Raw genomic sequence first — 15110 nt, forward strand, 5'->3', positions numbered from 1 at the left:
TGGACGGTGTTTGATGGATGTTTGACGGGTGTTTGAGGGGGCGACGCACAAGTGGAGTTCTCACAGAGCTGTGGGCCCTCTCCCGCTCACCCCCTGCCCTCTCTCCGGGTCGTGTGCGGCTGAGGAATTCCTGCTGTCAACAACACGTCGGCGGCAGAGAGCGCTTTGCGGCAGCTTCTCACGGCCTGGCCCGGCTGCGGAGGGGCTCACGAAAAAAAGAGTCTGGGGCACAGCAGCCAGTCCTCGGGTAAATACCGCTGTAAATCACCGAGCAACCCGCTGAGAGGGTCGGCTCGGCTCGTCGGCCCCCTCAGATCCCTTGCGGAGGAGGCTCCCGACAGGCAGCCCCGGCTTATTGCAGAAGCCATTTTCATGTGATTTCCTGTTGCGCCAGGCCCCTCCGAGATGTGGCTGCAGAGGGGTTACATAAGCCTCCGTGCCGTGTGTGTGTGTGTGTGTGTTTGAGGATGTGTGGAGAGGGCAGGGCTTTGACCAGCGCACTGCAGCCCCTGCTCCCACCGTCTCTGCTGCTCCTGTGGAAAAAAAGGCCCTATTCATGCTGCCTGCAGCGGCGCACCCTGCAGATTGAGTTTCCCCTGCGCACACAGGAGGGACTGTGTAGTCTGCGCTAAGTGGCTGCTTGTGGCAGCTCACTGAAAAGCTCCGTTTCCACAAAGGCAGGGCCCCTTGTTGTGGATGTAGACCTTGTCCCGTCCTTCTTCAGAGACACGGTGTGGTGCTGCGTTCCTGGGGCTCGGGGCAGGTGGTGTGACTCACCAGGCACCCGTGGCTTCTGTTTGTTACCTGTGAGTGACATCGGTTGCCTGGCAACTTTGAGGGAAACCGCAGTGTCAGCAGTGACAGGCGCAGCAGCGCGGTGGGGAGTCTCTGTGGGGGAGGGCGGGGCCTTCGGGTCACAGCGCTCGACAGGCCCTCGCCGAGGCACTGCGGAACCGCTCTCAGCGTCGCCCTTCCCCTTTCTGTTTGTGCGGCGGGCACGCCCTCCCCGCCGAGGCTGGAGGGGTTACCGAGGGGTGCGTTCACAGGCGTCGGACTGTGAATAAACGCCAGCGTGCCCGGCGGTTAGGGGGCTGACCCCGGGGGTTCTGGGGGAGAGGGCGGCCGTTTTGGCCAGCCGCCTTGGCTCCCTGCCTCGCCCGTTCGGACGAAGGGCCCGCACCCTTTTGTTTGCCCCTCTCTCTCCCGCCCCTCGCTGTGTCAGGTCCGGCGGAGCGCGACCGCTGTGCACGGCGGGCAGGAAGCTGGCGTGAGTCAGATGGGCAGGGCAGTGCAGGGCAGTCAGGCAGGTCGTCTGTTGCAAGGCCGGCCCTAGCGCGTGGATCCGCACGGCTCGCCCTCGCTCGCCCTCGCTCTCCCTCGCTCACCCTTGCTCTCCTGACGTCTGGCTGGAATCAACTGGAAAAGCAGGCTTTTCCCCTGATCCTGCAGTATTTACTCTGGAAGCGGTGTCGGCCTGACAGGCATGGGTGTGGGTGCGCTTGTTCAGTTTGTCCTCCAGTGAATGTCCTTCCTTTTGCCTGTCATGTCTTTAAGAGAGAGAGAGAGAGAGAGAGAACGAGAAAGAGAAAGAGAGGGGAGCTACTTCTAGGCAGCACCTGAACCACATCTGGAATACGTATAAAGGCACACATATGACATGTGTTTATCCATCTGGACAGTTAAACAGGATGTTCACATCCATCCAGAAGGAGTATCTCAGGACATATGCCCCGCTCCTTTCCCTTCCAACAGCCTATGTTGGTGGAGGTAGTGGTGGTGGGGGGTGGGGGGTAACCAGCAGAAACACGGGACATTCAGCCAAGCTCCCTGTGTTCTGTCATTGTAAATGTACGCTTCACAGTGCATGGCTCTGCTGTGATGAATAGGATCCCCGTGTGAGCTTTGGCCGAACCTGTTTTGAGTGCGCTGAGCTGCAACAGGTGACACAGTGCGCTTTATACAGGGGCCTGATGGTCTCATTATGCTGAAAATCCTACAGCTGCAGCACTCCCATTAGTCACCGTGACCTGTGTCAGTGTACGGAGGAGGTAACGGAGCCCCCCCCCCCCCCCCCCGCCTCCCATGTTTCTGGTGGGAGAGGTCACTCGGCACCAGATTCCAGTATTGCAGTTAAGCATGTAATGGCATATTTGGCCAGCTTACAGCGGGAGGCTCCCTCTCCGCGTTCTCTTGCCTGGGGTTCCGCCTCGGCACCGGCCAGGCCGGAGGGTACGGCCGCGACGGGAAAAAGGACGCGAAACTTCAGTTTGTGCGCCTGATTTCGGGGGGGGGGGGTAACCCAATCTCATCTCTTCTGCCGGTTTCCACTTCGTTGCTCGCGCACAATATGGTCTTTTCACTGCGGACGCTCTCTCTGGCTCACAGAGGGAGATTTAGGACTCCGTCGGACAGCAGATGGCAAACCTTCCACCGCTGAAAGTTTGCCAGAAAAAGAACAACCACACCAAAGTCACTTTAATGGCAGGCAATGGGAGCATTTTGAGCATCTCGGGCTCGGGGAAGATAGAGGGAGAGAGTAGTGTGTCAGGGCCACGCCTACGGGTTTATCTAAACGCGCCGACCGCATATTTACCTGGCCCTTTCGCGGCGCGGCGGTGCTATTTAAACAATTCGCTCACACACAGGCTCCATTGTGTGTTTCACGCGCCGCATTCTCATCCTATCGCGGGAGCGCGCTGCCAGCGTGCGTTCGGGGCAGCAGAATTCGGCCCTCGACGCCCCCCCCCCCCCCCCCCCCGCTGTGCCTGTCCTCGCTCTCGGCATCATGAGTGTGGCGCCGGGCGCAGGAAGCTCCTTTTGTAAGCGAGGAAGTGGCTGTTTATTGCCCGCGGGCCGGTGCAGGGCTGTAGGGCTTTCAGGGGATTCTCCAGCTCAGACTACAGCAGCCTGTGAGGTCACAGGTTGTTTTGCTTAGTCAATATCGAGGAACATGCCCCCTCCTCCTTGCCAGCAATATTCCCAGTGGGTGCTAGTGCCAGGTAGAGCTTTAGCAGTCCCTGTATAACATATGGAAGAGTCATTGCTGATATTTTAATTGCTCCCTAAAAGGGAGGCTGTACTCTGAGAGCAGTGTGATGTATGTAGATGCTTGACTAATGGATGTCTGACAGCAGACAGAGGAGATTAAGTGCTTTAGCACAGGTGCATGCTGGGATTGCACAATGCAGCGGGACCGCTGCAAGCATCTTTTAAGACGGGTGTGAATTCAGGAAGGCCAGGGGGCGCGCGGAGAGTGAGAGAGGCCTCGGCGTTTCCTCCTTGGAGAGGCGCTGGTCCGTCGGCAGGTTCTTCCTATTGGAGTGACCTCTGCCTGCGCCGTCTGCACGACCGGCTTCCTGTGACACACGGCCTGGGAGGCACGCGCCGCGGGCCGTGTCGCTGAGCGGACGCCCTGGCACAAGCGGGGCTCCGGGAGAGCTCCAGCGCGCTGGCGATCTTTCGGCTTGTGTTAGCATACGTGGCCCTTCTCACATTCCGGAACTCCGTCGGGTGTCGGCGATCTGCAAGCCCCATTCATCACGGGGAGCGACGGGAGGGTGCGTCCCGCCTCTGTGCGGATGGGTGTGCCGCTCTGATAAGAGCCCCGTTAGCTTGGACTTTTCACGACCTGGAGTGAAAGGAAGGCGTGTCCTTGCCGAGGGCCCGCTCCTGAAAGAGGGACCTGTTTGGAACAGCAGCGTGTGAGTGGCTCACTGGGTGGGGAAGCAGAGCTGTGTCAGCTGGCATGTGTGTTCCTGTCGAAAGGCTTTCATAGTCTGTGTGTCTCTGTTTTTTTCTGGATTGAAGAGAAGCTCTTTGTTCGGTGAGGGTGGAGCTGGTAGTTAGCGTTAGCCCTGCCGGGGCTGAACGGTGCAGAAGGGGCCCAGACAGGCGGGCAGGAGCCCAGTCTCAGCCCCCGGGACTCCGCCCACACAGGCTTTTCCATGGCCACCTATGGGAGAAAACTTCCTAGAGAGATAGACGGACATTGAAAAAGAAAGAGCGAAGGGTGTGGTGGGGAGGGCTCTCACAAGACCGGGCCGGTGTCAGATTACAGATTACAGTCACTGGATGGAAACATGGAAACAGGTTGGAAAGAATGTTTGACATATTTGGCATTCCCCTGTTCTAAATTCCATCACTCACATCACTCAGTTTTTTTTTGTTGTTTGACAGCTAAAATGGTGCATGCCCACAGACTGTAGCATTACACGTACTGAGTGAATGCAGAGTAAGATAATGGCGTGGTCCGTTAGGATAGCGTTTGGGGTGCTGCAGGTCACCTGGGGCTTAGCCAATTCCTGCTGGACGTCTCCTAACCCCTTACCCAGTGACACCTAGCTTTTCACAAATCTAGGCTTACATGGTAGCAAAGACCGCTGAGGTAAGGTCACCAAAGCAAGAATTCCTGAGAAGGAGGAGCCCGGCCCTTTTAGGGGAGGCCGAGAAGCCGGATCGTGGGAAAGGCACCGCCCGCCTTCACTCAGGGCTAATGATAGTGCCCAGCTGATAGAGGCTGAGAGTGCTGTGAAATTGGACTAATTGTGCATTCGTGCGTTAAGCCAGGGGACTGGCAGCAGGGACGCTGACCCTGTGTCTCCTGATCTGAGTGAGAGGGTGTGTGCTTAAAGCTCAGGTCAGCGCGATATGTATATGTATATGATATATATGTGTGTGTGTATATATATATATGTGTGTATATATATATATATATATTATATGTTATATATGATATGTTACTTTTACACTGAAGTATCCCTCTGTGGACACGTATTGGAAGTTAGCCATGGCTAGAAACACTTCAGGCAATGCATGTCCTGTACATGTCCTAATCAGATAATTTCTTAATGGTGTGTCAGCGATTTAATTATATGTGTCCTGTTCAATAAATAAGAAAATGAGAAAATGCACACGTAATGATACAATGGGCAGAACAATGAGATTTGTGTGGGATTGAATAATTAAGGGCATGGAGTAAATATATAGGCTTTTCTCTCTCTCTGTTGTATTGTCTTGAAAATGAAAAACAAAAACCAAAGCACTCTGCAGAAAAAATGAATTTGATTACACCAATGAGGTATGAAATGTGCAGCACTGAATAAATCAAATACATCTGGAAAAAAAACAGCCTAAAAAAAAACAGCCTCTCATCCGCCCTCTACTCTCTTCTGTGTCATTAAGTGATGATGAATTGTATTAACACACACACACACATTACGCATTATGTGTACACATGCACACATATACATGTAAACACATCCGTTCATATACACACAGACATATGCGTGCTGAAACACAAACATACAAAAGACACGCCCGCAGACGCAGGTGAAACGTGACGGATGGGTCTGAGCTGTCTGCACTCCGAGTATCCGTGGAATGAGAGGAACTTGAGAGATGCGCAGCGAGAGTGAGCTTGGCACGGCGTGTGGACTTTCCTGAGAGGTAGCCTCAGCTGTGCTCCGGCACGTGTGCGTCCCCATTGATATATGGCGTTCTGTTCCGAAATTTACACGCACCTTCATGGCAGAGGAACGCGGTTCGCTGTGTTCCCTGTAGAGCGCTGAATTTCAGTGCGGTGGCGTCAGCAGCGAAGAAGTATTTAGACGTTGGGAAGAGATCTGATCTACAGGTAGTGTGAGAGAGTAAGAATGCGAGCGTGATGTCATGCCCACAAATGTTCACCCAGCCACGCCCCTTGTTGCTCAGCACCTCTTTGCTGTCAGACACACCAGAGATGTTTAAACATTGTGCCACTTGCACTCACTCCCTCATATGAATGGTTTTTATGGCATTTTCCATTTCCTAAGAACGCTGGTAGTCTTTCTTAAGGTACCTCTGTACCTCTGTCCTTTAATATTTGATGGTCGATTTTGTTCTTTTTTTATTCTCACACATCCACCTCCTTTCTCATTCCTTCCAGTTAATGTTATGATTGTAATGTGAGGTGTCTTTTTGGTATTAGATAAGACATTTTGCTGTAACGGCTAGAAATAATGATACTTAGTATTGATTTAGTGTCTAAATAACGGACATTGTTAAGATATAGAGGCTAGAGGTAATGAAGAGGTGTGGAGAGGGACTGCCGGTTGTTTCCATGGTAGCAGAGATCCCCTTTGAGCTCTCCCCTGCATCTCTGGTGATGCACCCTGGTCTTTGTCTCTCCAGGTGGATGGAGGCGTGTCTGGACGAGGAGCTGCCCCCCACCACAGAGCTGGAGGAGGGGCTGCGAAACGGGGTGTACCTGGCCAAGCTGGGCAACTTCTTTGCCCCGCGGGTGGTCTCCCTCAAGAAGATCTACGACCGCGAGCAGACGCGCTACAAGGTGAGGGGGCGCAGCGTGACGCGAGGCGGGACGGGTGGGGGGGGGGGCTGCAGCTGCGGGGGCGTGTTCAGCACGTCCAGGAAAAGAGTGACTAAATTTGACATTTTTGTCTCCCGTGCCTCAGGCCACTGGGCTCCATTTCAGACACACGGACAACGTGATCCAGTGGCTGAACGCCATGACGGAGAAAGGACTGCCCAAGGTCAGGGGGAGTATGGATTTGTGTAATGTTAATATAGTGCCTTTCACTCACCTCACCTGGGGGATGCACTGCAGCCATCAGCTGAGGTGCAGAGGTTGATAGAGGTTTATCTGGCTAGTTACACTTAGGCAGCCATGTTGTGAATTCTGCCAGCACACTGGGGCTCCTCCCACTTTTGTGATGTCATAATATCTCAGATGGCCACAGTGAGTCAGGCACTCAGTTCTCACCTGGAGCTTAAATCCTCCAGGCTTGATGCACCCCAGTCATACCTGTGGGTGATGTCATTGTGTGTAGGCCTGCAGTGTGAGAACTGCCCAGCCCCCCATGATGTCGTTATATCTGCACCCCCATCTGTGAGTGTTGTTACTGAAAGCAAGTGGAGGCGTTGTGAGGCGTGCTGAGACTGGTTTGAGGCCCGCACCCTGTGTCTGGCACAATGCAGAAAGCACAGGGAGGCCCCATCAATGCTCTGGCCCTGAGGCCTGCTCTTCTTTCTGTCTCCTCTCAGATCTTCTACCCTGAAACAACAGACATCTATGACAGGAAGAACATGCCTCGCTGTATCTACTGTATCCATGCGCTCAGGTACCGTGCCTGTATCTAAATCATAGGTGCACTTACATACTGTGCTTTCTGTATATGTGATGTGTGCTACAGTCAGCTGTACCTGCTTCCTTACCAGTCAAGATTGTAACTGCACCAGACAACATTGGTGATATTAACCAGAAGGCATGTTTTGCTCATGTATCACCAACCCCTGTATCAGATTGCGCCAGTCACTAAGAATACCCCATGGTCCACGAAATTTTCAAATTCCCTTTATGTTCATTTGAACACACATTCTAGGTGTGTCACAGTTGGAAAACTAATTTGCTTTCTGGGGTGAAAAGTGAAGGATTTGACAAGCAAAGTTAAAAAAAACCTCCACAAAGACCTGTTTGAACGCAGCGTTCTCATTAAGAGTGGATGTAGGAGCTGTAAATCTGGGCCACGGGGGTCAGGAGGTCAGGGAACAGGATTGGGGGGGGAGGGGGGGGGGGCTTTCGGATAGGGGGTGTGGGGGAGAGCCCATGTTCTCCAGCCCTTTTGACTCGGTCTTTGTTGACATTAATGGCGCCCGGCTCTGCCCAGGTTGGGGTGTGTGTGCAGTAACTTAATCCTGAATGTTGGGAAAACATGTTTACGAGCGGAGTGGCGATCAAAACGCCATCGAGCGCCATTAAAAACGCAGCAGGCGCTCCGGACTCCGTAGAGCTGTGTTGTTTTTGCCTGCCCCGCTCCTCGTTAAAGCTGCAAAACTGAACCCCCCCCACCTGTCAGAAGGGTTAGACGCCCCCCCTGTGGAAATGACTGTTATTTCCTGGCTGTGTTCCGGTTTAACCCCCCCCCCCAATCTTTTCTCTCCAGTCTGTACCTCTTCAAGCTTGGACTGGCCCCGCAGATCCAGGACCTGTACGGCAAGGTGGATTTCACAGGTGGGTGCGCGGGTTGGCCTCGTTCCCACCGCGAGCCGCTGCCCCCCCTCCTCGGGTTCACAGACGCCGTGGCACGGCCGCCAGCAAGAAGCGCAAGGGGTTAAGCGGCCCAGGGTTTGGGAGCGGAGCTGCTACCGGCAATGTGAAACTCATTAGCGATTGTGTGAGCGTTTCCTGTAATTTCTGTTGCCCGCTCCGGCTGCCAAGCTCGGGGGCTGGGGGAGCTGTTTATCACAGAGGCGCAGAGAACAATCCGTCTCCAGCCCCTCCGAGCCCCCCCCCCAGCTGTGGGGCCTTTCGGAGGCAACAGATGCACTCTGCTCTCAGATACCAAACGGCGGATACGCCAGGGCACTGCCTACTGGACGGGGCAGAAGTTGTTAACAGTAATACTAAGACCCTGCTGTGCAGGGCAGCTCATTGTGTTGGAAGCTGAACAAAAGGTTGAAAGTTCAAGTCCAGGGGGGGCCCACTGCGGCTGTAGCCAAAAGAAAAGAGCTTAAAAGTTACTGCATTATTCCAGGTTCATAAATACATGTTGCTGGAAAGCAATGTGATTCATAGAGAGGCAAGGATGTCTTCTGACTTAATACACAGGTACCACTGAATAAACCACACTGATTGGCTATATCCCTCTTCCCTCCTCCTCGTATGTCCATCTTTCTGTGCCATCTCTCTCATCTTCTCTGCTGTCCTCCTTGTTCTCTGCCTCACTCTTGCTTTTTCTCTGACTCACACATCAATCATCTCTACCTCTGTCTTTCTCTCCTTTCCTCTCCTTCGTCTCCACCCTCCCCTCCTCTCTTCCTGTTTTTCTCACAGAGGAGGAGATCAACAACATGAAGAGCGAGCTGGAGAAGTATGGCATTCAGATGCCCGCCTTCAGCAAGATTGGCGGCATCCTGGCCAATGAGCTGTCAGTAGATGAAGCAGCCTGTGAGTTCTGTGGGAGGAGTCTGAGTTTCAGGGGTGGTTTCTTTCCTAATACGTGAGTGTGGGGACAGTTTCTTATATAGGGGGAGTTGCAGGGTGAATTCTCTGCAAAATGAAATGAGTAATAAACACATCAGCGGTCCTTTGTGGGCAAATCGATGTAGCGAATCTGAAAGCAACCGCCCAACTGTTAATTCCAATCAACTGCTGACACGATCGCCCAGCACCGACATGACATCATCCTCCCTCTCTGTCTCCCCCTAGTGCACGCCGCTGTTATCGCCATCAATGATGCCATCGACCACGGAGTCGCGGAGGGCACGCTGGCGGCCATGCGCAACCCCAACGCCATGCTGGTGAACATCGACGACAGCTCCGCCCAGCACTACCAGGACACACTGTTCCAGGCCAAGTCCGAGAAAGTGGCCAACGCCCGAAAGCGGGTACGGCGCCGCCCCACCTCTCTGTCTCAGAGGCTTTCTTTCCTGGGTGCTCTGGAGTCAGACTCTGAAGCCGATGTTTTAAACACGGCCAGATATATCTCTCATCTGCATCTGCTCACTGTGTGACTTTCACCCACAATTAACAGACGCATTTACCAACCAGCCATTGTTACCATGAGAAATAATATTGAGGGTGGACTTCCCTATTCTAAAGAAGCTGTAATAGTTGGTAGCATTTTAAAATTGTCCATGGCTCCTGTTTGTAGATTGGAGAGAACTCTGAAGCAGAGAGGGATGTTTATGAAGAGCTGCTCACCCAGGCAGAGATCCAGGGCAACGTGAACAAGGTCAACGGTGAGTACCTCTCAAAGTGAAATTCTCAAAGTCAAATTTCCATAACAGCCATGGTAGTGTGGGCCAGCTCGGCCAAACTCCGCTGAGCAACGCCACATGAACCCTCTGTTTGTCTGACAGTGGCGAACGCCCTGGCGTCCACGGAGCAGGCCCTGCTCAGCGGTGATGAGGACAGGCTCTACGATGCACTCCGGTCCCAGGCTTTGGGCCTGCGCTCTCTGCAGGCCCAGAACAAGGGCTGGTATCTCAAACAGCTGATGGCTGATCGGGAGAACAAGGAACAGGTTGGCATTGTCTTTTAATGTGATTGGTCATGATTGGTTCTGAGCTGAGGAATGTTTCGGTTTATCTTGATTTTGTACCGGCTGAAGTTCAGCTCTCATAATATTCCAGTGTGGACCACATGGATTATCTGTGCCCACACGGAATTCATTGAATGGAGGTAAATAGTGTGGTGTATCTATATTTTTACCCAGAATTCTCCTGGGGAGCCACTGACAAAGGATGAACTACAGAGCGGGGTGGACCTAGCTAATGAAGATGCTGCTAGCTACCAGAAAAGTAAGGCCTTCTCTCTCTTATTCATTGTCCAATCCTCTCTACTCAAAATCTGCCTTTACTGTTCCCTCGTAAGCAGTTACTGCCTCTCTGTAGCCTCTGTTGGTACATACTACAAGATGCTGCCGTGGCAGGCGGTGTCTGGAGACCGCGGTGATGTTCAGGGTGTTGACGTGTCCCGTCCCCCCCCCCCCCCCCCGCCCCCCTCTGTGACCCAGTGCTGCAGGCTGTAGAGAGGATCAACACTGCCATCAGGGCCGGGGTGGCGGAGAACACGGTGGCGGAGCTGATGAACCCGGATGCCCGGCTGCCGCAGGTCTACCCCAGCGCCGCCGAGCTCTACCAGCAGGAGCTGGCCAGCCTGCAGCAGCAGAGCGCAGAGGTCAGTCCCACCCCGCCCCCCCGAGCCACGGGTCACACCCCCCCGAATGCACAAACCAATGAAACTCTGCTGGTTAACGTATTGCTTTAGAAACAGGGTTATTCGCCTCTGGTATTCTGTTCTTGAGTGTCTATCAGGTGAATAAGGGAGTTTGTGCTTGGGGAGCTTGTGGTTATGAATCTTGGCTCATAACCAGGTTACAGGTTCAAACCCCCCAGGCCAGGCAGCTGCAGTTGTACGCATGAGTAAGAGTTTCTTCACATAAATGGACAATAAAAATGCAAATGTTAACCTGAACAAGGGTATCTGCTAAGCAAATAACATTAGTAATCTCTCCTCTGTTGCATTACAGCGTCAGCGTCTAGTATCATACGACTCATCTCATGCTGTGTCTCTATTGGCTGTGCAGGGCTCCCTCACACACCCGGAGCTGCTGGTTGCCGTGGAGATGCTGTCGTCGGTGGTGCTGATCAACGGGGCGCTGGATGTGGGGGACCGGGCGGCCGTGTGGAGGCAGCTGGGCAGTCCGGTCACAGGACTGAGCAACGTGGAGGATGAGTACGCCCAGAGGTGAGGGACAGTGACACTGAGCATTAGACCAGCCGCGGACTGCGTGCTGCCACATTGGGGGTGCGGTGGCGCTGTGTATGAGATCAGCTCGTGCCTAAAATATACAGCCTACAACCACAGGAGAGGCACAGTGAAACATTAGATCAGGGACACTGCTGCCCAGTTTAAGGGGGTGATGCCAGCTGGGCCCTGACACGTTACTGCCACAGGGTTGTATACAGTGAAACTGGACAGCAGATGAGGGATACGGCTGCCTGCTTTAACATGGCGGTGCCTGCAGGTACATGGACGAGCTGATGCGCCTGAAGGCGGCGGCGCGGGAGGAGGGCAGTGAGTACCTGACCTGGAACGACATTCAGGCATGTGTGGACCAGGTCAACACGACCGTGCAGGAGGAGCACGAGAGTGAGTCCGCCTCGACCGCACACCGTGGCCCAAACGCATGCACAAGCGCACGCTTTACTGGGAACTGAATGTAATGATAAGGATGTAATGATAAACGTGGGGAAAACAAGCCCGTTTGATTAGCCTGCAGAAGGCTGACCATTAGAGGACTGCGTGTGTGGATGTGGGTGGGGAGTTTTAAAATATTCAGAGTGTCTGATGCGCCCCCCCCCAGGGATCGTGGCCATCGGGCAGATCAACGAGGCCCTGGACGAGGGAGACGTGCAGAAGACGCTGGCTGCGCTGCAGCACCCGGCGGCCAAGCTGACAGACGTGGACCCCCTCGTGGCGCAGCACTACTATGACAAGCTGCTGGAGGCGCGGCGGGAGAAAGCCCATGTACGGCCCCTGCACCCCCCCCCCCCCCAATCCCTCCCACCACCTACCCCTCCTTACTCTTACACTGCCTAGGGGTCCTTTCCCCCTGCAGGAATACTGCGATTTTAGGCATGGGAAGTGAGCTAGCTCAAAGGCATTCAGAGAGGAGGGTCAGACCAGGCCCGATTAGGCAGAGTGAGCTCGAATTGGCCTGCAGGTCTCTGAGTGAGCACAGGATGCCATGTGACTCAGCACTGACATATCCGCATGATCGAGGCCCAGTGATGTCATAGTTTCACAAAAAATAACCGTCTTTTTTTCTCTCTCTCTCTCTCTCTCTCTCTTTCTTTCTCTCCTTCCCTCCCTCTCCCCTCTCTCTTTCTCTTTCAAGGTGCTTTGCAGGTAAAGCAAATTTAGTGACAGATAATTCAGCATATAATTATATAACTCAATCTGTGTCTTTCTCTCTATCCCTTATGCACGACTAAAAAGCTTAGCTCTGTAAAGGCTTTACAGAGGTGCCTCTTAATGATGACAATGTAACAGCCATGTACAGTATGTTTTGTTTGAAAAGGCATTGCGTGTTGGGCAGAAGGGAAGTTCAGGCTGGAAACTTCCCCCTGGGTGCTTCGTTTGACTAGGCCTCGTTTTCATCCCACGTCATTTCCTGTGGTCTTACTGAGAAGACACCCGAGGGAGCTCTGTGCATGCTATCCACAGTGTCTTTCCTTTCTGGGTAAACCCAAAATCCCAGCCATGCCCTTGCGGGAGGAGCGGGGGGGCAAAGGTCAACGAAAGGTCGTGGTTCGCCACATCTACGGTGGCCGTCTCTGTGAGGCTCTGCCCCCGGAGATTTGGGAGGGGCCCGGAGAACAGTCTAGACTGTCCGCCCCTCCGACACACCGAGCTACGAGTCAGAGCGCTTGTGTCACAGTGAGCTATTCTTTCCACACTCCCTCACATTTGTTCTCGGATGACGTGTTCAGACTTCAGAAGAGCAGAGTCTCTAAATAGAGTCTCTATGCCATGCTTGGATCCGTATCTGTGTTTGTACTTGTTTTTTTTTTTCTTCAGTACGCCATCCAGAGAGGGAGACGAATGGCCCTCGTCCATTTTTCATGTCGACCCATTAGTGAAAATGTTTCTCCCTCTCTCACTCCCTCAATCCCCCGGCGGGTCCAAAGCATATATTTATTGTTCGCAATTATCAGCACTATCTCAGGCAGTGGCGATGTAGGCGGTTCGGTGCTCGCTCGTTGCCAGAATCCATTTCCGAAGCACGTGCTTCCAAAGGAAAAAAAAAAGAGAGGAAGCCGTTTCCCCCATGATCATTTTCACAGGGGTAGGAACTATCAAGCCAGGCGTCTAAATAACTTCCTTATAAGGTAATAAAAGCCACAGAAATGGCGCTGTTTTCTGTAAAAACTGGACCTTGTCAGAAACCTGGCTGTGGTGTCCGGGCTGGGTCTTTTGGGCTGTGTCGTTGTGTGCTTGTTGAATCGGGGGGGGGGTGGGGGGGCTGCTGAGGGTGTCCCTGTGTTTTCCGTGTTACCCCCTCCTTCAGTGGCTGCGGGGTGGGGGTAGGAGGGGTGTTAGCGCAGGCCTCTGACACAGGAAGTGGTTTTAGAGAGGAAGTTCTTGGACTTCAAAGGGCTGCTGCCCACATGTTGCAAAAAGCTGAGAGACAGAGCGGGAGGGAGAGAGAAAGGGGGAGAGCACTGAGAGGAAGTGGAATGAAAGGGGGAACGGATCAGATGCCCCGAAATGCCACATATGTAGCGTGTGCATTTTAAAGCACTCTCTCAGCAGTGAGTGTGTGTCTGTGTGGTTTTCCACTCTCTCCCCACACTCAGATCGGAGACGAGGCTTATCGTAGCTGCCGCTGTGGCGTCTGTCAGCACCAGGCGAGACGTTCGCTTCCGGCCGGCTCTGACCACGTCTATCTCGATATCACGAGAGGAACGGCTGGAGATGTGGCCGGCGTGTTTACTGCTAGCGCCCCGCTCCCTCGCCCGCTTCTTCGGAGAAGCACGCACAGCTGCGTGTGTGTGTGTGCGCGCGTGCACGCGCGCGAGAGACACGCCTATCGCTTCCTGCGTCGATCTGACAAAGGGAAAGCGCTGCAGTGGACCTCCGCCGATGCCCTGGCTCGCGTCTGCATCTCCCGCTCCTCCTTCCCAGCGCGCAGCGTCCGGGATCGCGTTCTCCCGGGCTGGAGAAGGATGTGGGAGGAGTGCTCTCCACATTGCACTGTGACCAACATGGTGGGGAGGGAGAAGTCTGCCTCACCGCACCCGCTCTCTCACTTCCTCAATTTGGCACAGAAGAAGGGGTGCTGGGCGCTTATTATGTGCAAGTTAACAGAACCATCCGATGTGCGCTCGGCCGCCCCTCCCTGGAAATAACCCCCAGGCAGGTGCAAGGCTGTATTTAGATGCAGATACTAGCTTATCTCATTGTTTAATGTAAACATACCATCCGCAACAGTACACAGTCTCTGTTTATTGGATCCATGCAGCAGGAACTGGCCTGTGCTCCTCATCTCCCATCAGGGTGTCACCTGCTTTGTCCCCTGTCTGTAATGGGACAGCAGGAAGTGCGAGGTAGGTCCACAAAAAGGGCCCAGAGTTACAAAAGAGTTTACACTCCTTTGGCTCCGGAAGACAGGCTTTGTTGGCAGCTGGAGGTGTTGATGGAGATGGAGCGCCATCTGGTGTCAAAAATGTGTCACTGCCAATGTTGTTGGAGGGACTTGATGCAGTAAGAATTTTTTCCCTTGCATATTCTTATTTAAGCGGTCAACCTCTGCTTAAAGCTGCAGTGTATTGTAGAAGGGTGAATATACATATATATTCAGCAATTTAAGTAAGTTTTTGTGCTGTCCCTTTAGCAGGCCAGACTACTCTTCAGAATCTTGCTCTGAATGGCGTGCTTAAAATCCAGCTCACTGCTACCTCTTTCCGTAGTGAAATATTCTGTGCGACACACTCTGGAAATATGAGCCGGAGTTGACGTCGCCGAAGACTTTAGAAATAGAAAGTTCTCAGAGGCATAGAAGAGGGGAGGAGGGTGCCCTCTGGTGGTTATTGGTTGCTGTGTCAGT

The 15110-nt window shown here is 53.5% G+C and overlaps 1 protein-coding gene across 1 annotated transcript in view; it reads left to right on the top strand.

The window, feature by feature from the left end:
* The window catches only part of iqgap1 (IQ motif containing GTPase activating protein 1), a 36868-nt gene that overhangs the window by 7521 nt on the left and 14237 nt on the right, over positions 1-15110 (top strand). Inside the window, exons 3-15 of the mRNA XM_036543235.1 lie at positions 6169-6325; positions 6450-6527; positions 7039-7115; positions 7938-8005; positions 8828-8941; positions 9203-9381; positions 9648-9735; positions 9856-10019; positions 10212-10296; positions 10512-10675; positions 11085-11245; positions 11526-11650; positions 11865-12028. Of these exons, the coding sequence (XP_036399128.1) occupies positions 6169-6325; positions 6450-6527; positions 7039-7115; positions 7938-8005; positions 8828-8941; positions 9203-9381; positions 9648-9735; positions 9856-10019; positions 10212-10296; positions 10512-10675; positions 11085-11245; positions 11526-11650; positions 11865-12028 (1624 nt within the window). The remainder of the gene's footprint in view (positions 1-6168; positions 6326-6449; positions 6528-7038; positions 7116-7937; positions 8006-8827; positions 8942-9202; positions 9382-9647; positions 9736-9855; positions 10020-10211; positions 10297-10511; positions 10676-11084; positions 11246-11525; positions 11651-11864; positions 12029-15110) is intronic.

The sequence above is a fragment of the Megalops cyprinoides genome, chromosome 13, assembly GCF_013368585.1.
Source record: "Megalops cyprinoides isolate fMegCyp1 chromosome 13, fMegCyp1.pri, whole genome shotgun sequence".
Classification (NCBI taxonomy): domain Eukaryota; kingdom Metazoa; phylum Chordata; class Actinopteri; order Elopiformes; family Megalopidae; genus Megalops; species Megalops cyprinoides.